General features: G+C 48.0%; 1 protein-coding gene across 1 annotated transcript in view; it reads left to right on the top strand.

Annotated features, from left to right (window-relative positions):
• The window catches only part of LOC101852397 (keratin, type I cytoskeletal 10), a 4,787-nt gene extending 2,729 nt beyond the window's left edge, over nt 1-2,058 (top strand). The window contains exon 3 of the mRNA XM_035968969.1: nt 27-2,058. Within this exon, the coding sequence (XP_035824862.1) occupies nt 27-729 (703 nt within the window). The 3' untranslated portion in view covers nt 730-2,058. The remainder of the gene's footprint in view (nt 1-26) is intronic.
• Nucleotides 2,059-2,630: the final 572 nt, after the last annotated feature.

Raw genomic sequence — 2,630 nt, 5'->3', positions numbered from 1 at the left:
CCCCCTTGTTTTTATCCGTTCCCCAGAGCGGTGGACAACTCGTCCACGCAGCAGACTCTGACCCGTCTCCGGGAGTCGGCCAAACGTCTGGAGCAGGAGAAGGAGGAGCAGGGGACCGAGCTCAGGGAGAAGCACAAGGAGGTGGCCTGGCTCAACAAAGAGCTGAACATCATCAAGAACCAGCTACACAAACTGCGGCAGATCGTGCTCAACTACAACCAGAGCCACTCCACCAACTTCCACCTGGAGGAGGAGTCCGTGGACGGGGGGCCGGGCAGGTCAAAGTCCGACCCGCTGTACAGCAGAGAGAGGACCTACGTGGAGGGGGACCAGGTCAACTACTTCAGCACCACGGGCGAGGAGATCGCGGTGTGGAAGCTGAGGCATAGACAATCAAGAGGAGGAGGAGGAGGGGGAGGAGGGCTTCTCGGAGTGGGAGGAGGGAGTGGAGGAGGAGGGAGTACGAGTCACAGATCCGGGTTCGGAGGAGGAGGAGGAGGAGGAGGAGGAGGTTTTGGGACGAGTAGAGCCGTGACACAGTGTCTCCGGTGCAACCAGTTCTTTAAAGGTCCCGACAACAACAACCGCGCCTGTCGCTACCACAAGAAGGGACGACAGATCCGTGAGCAGTACGACCCCAGCGGCCGGCTACTCCGCGTGCTCTACACCTGGGCCTGCTGTAAGAAAGGTCTGGACGCCCCGGGCTGTACCTACGGCTGTCATATATGACACAGTCACGCCAAAACAGCAGTCACATATGACACAGTCACGCTGACACTATATACGGCTGTCACATATGACACCATCACGCCCAAAGAAATGTTATATAATTATGACACAGCCACCCCCATACTACGACCTACAGCTGTCATATATGACACCGTCACGCCCACACATGTCATATGACACTGTCACGCCCATACTATTACCTACGGCTGTCATATATGACACAGTTACGCCCAAACAACTGTCACATATGACAGTCACTCTGACACTATTTACGGCTGTCACATATGACACCGTCACGCCCACACAATCTATGGCTATCATATATGATACATTCATGCCACCTAACCTTCGTCTGTGATATATGACACAGTCACGCCCACACTACTGTCATATATGACAGTCACGCCCAAACATCTGTCATATATGACAGTCACGCCCAAACATCTGTCATATATGACAGTCATGCCCAAACATTTGAGTATATATTACATCGTCACGCCCAAAGATCTGAGTATATATTACATCGTCACGCCCAAACATCTGTCATATATAACACAGCCACGCCCAAACATCTGTCATATATGACACCGCCACGCATACACAACCGCCATCTTGTTGGAGGACTGGCACAAACTATAAGGAGCACACAGATTTTGTAGCATTCCGTGACCATCTCCCCTTTGCCTGCATGCACATACAAACGGACTAATTAAGTCTGTGTTTTCTAATGATGCTCAAATAATTGTGAATCTGAATGTGGGTTTTTTTTACAAGCCATTCAGCTGACGGAGAGTATTTTTTCAATATTTCTCTCTCAATTTTCATTTTTCCCCGTCTTATTTCCAAAGACCGCTCCACGACCCCAAAGAAGCACCTGTATAATTATATCAATGTGCCAAAAGGGTGATTGGGGACCGTCTGTACACTTAAATGACGTTACGATTTGCTGTGATAACGAAAGGTGCCCAAGGTTATATGTTGACCTCTTCACTCCAAATTGTTGTAGAAGACAAAGTGCAGACCATGATAATGAAAGCACGTCGTGTTTAAACCCTAGCTTGGACGTTGACCAAGATGGCCCAAAACAGACAGAACTGGAGATCCTTTGTTGCTGCCCTAAACGCCAGATGGCGTAATGGGTAGTAAGTAAGTAAGTTGGACGTTGAGGCAACGATGATAGTCAACTGTACACTGTTTACTATATGAGTATGTTGATTTTATAGAGGCATCAGTCTGTTTGCATATAGTCAAAGCTCAGTGTTTAGTTTAGTTTAGTTTTAGTAGAGGGATTTACGGCGCTCGCAACTGCATAAGGTCATATGAGCGCCAGAAGATTAGAGGTGTTACAAGAGAGTAACAAACATAAAAAAGAAAAAAGGGGAGATAAGGACGATATATGTTTGAAAGGAAAGAAGAAACAAACCACACCAGAGCACCTGCCAACCACCCACCTCAGTGTTTAAGAACGGCAGTCTCATGCAGACCTCAGAATGTGCTACGCTTGATTAATTCACAGATGCCGGTGCAAGTTCGAATCCCCACTAGTTACAATTACTAGAACAAACATTCTCAGTGATTTCGCAACACTTTCAGTCACACTGCCTGTTTCGCAAGGAAGTGTCCCGTTCCCCTGTTCACTGAACTATAGATGCGTTCTTGGCTACAGGCCGAACAGGAATAATGTAATTTGTGGGTGATTGTGGTGTGCGCATAACAGGCTGCGAAGCTGTACGTCCCCCGGCAAATAGACCGAGGTCACAGACAAGATGAAATAGAACGTACTAACCCAAAGAGGTGGTGAATTGACGTGAAAATGTGTGTGTGTGTGTGTGTGTGTGTGTGTGTGTGTGTGTGTGTGTGTGTGTATGCATGTATAAATGCCACAGCACAGCATCAGATCT

Source organism: Aplysia californica, unplaced genomic scaffold (assembly GCF_000002075.1).
Source record: "Aplysia californica isolate F4 #8 unplaced genomic scaffold, AplCal3.0 scaffold00101, whole genome shotgun sequence".
Taxonomy (NCBI): domain Eukaryota; kingdom Metazoa; phylum Mollusca; class Gastropoda; order Aplysiida; family Aplysiidae; genus Aplysia; species Aplysia californica.
This window is presented reverse-complemented; position numbering and strand designations above follow the sequence as displayed.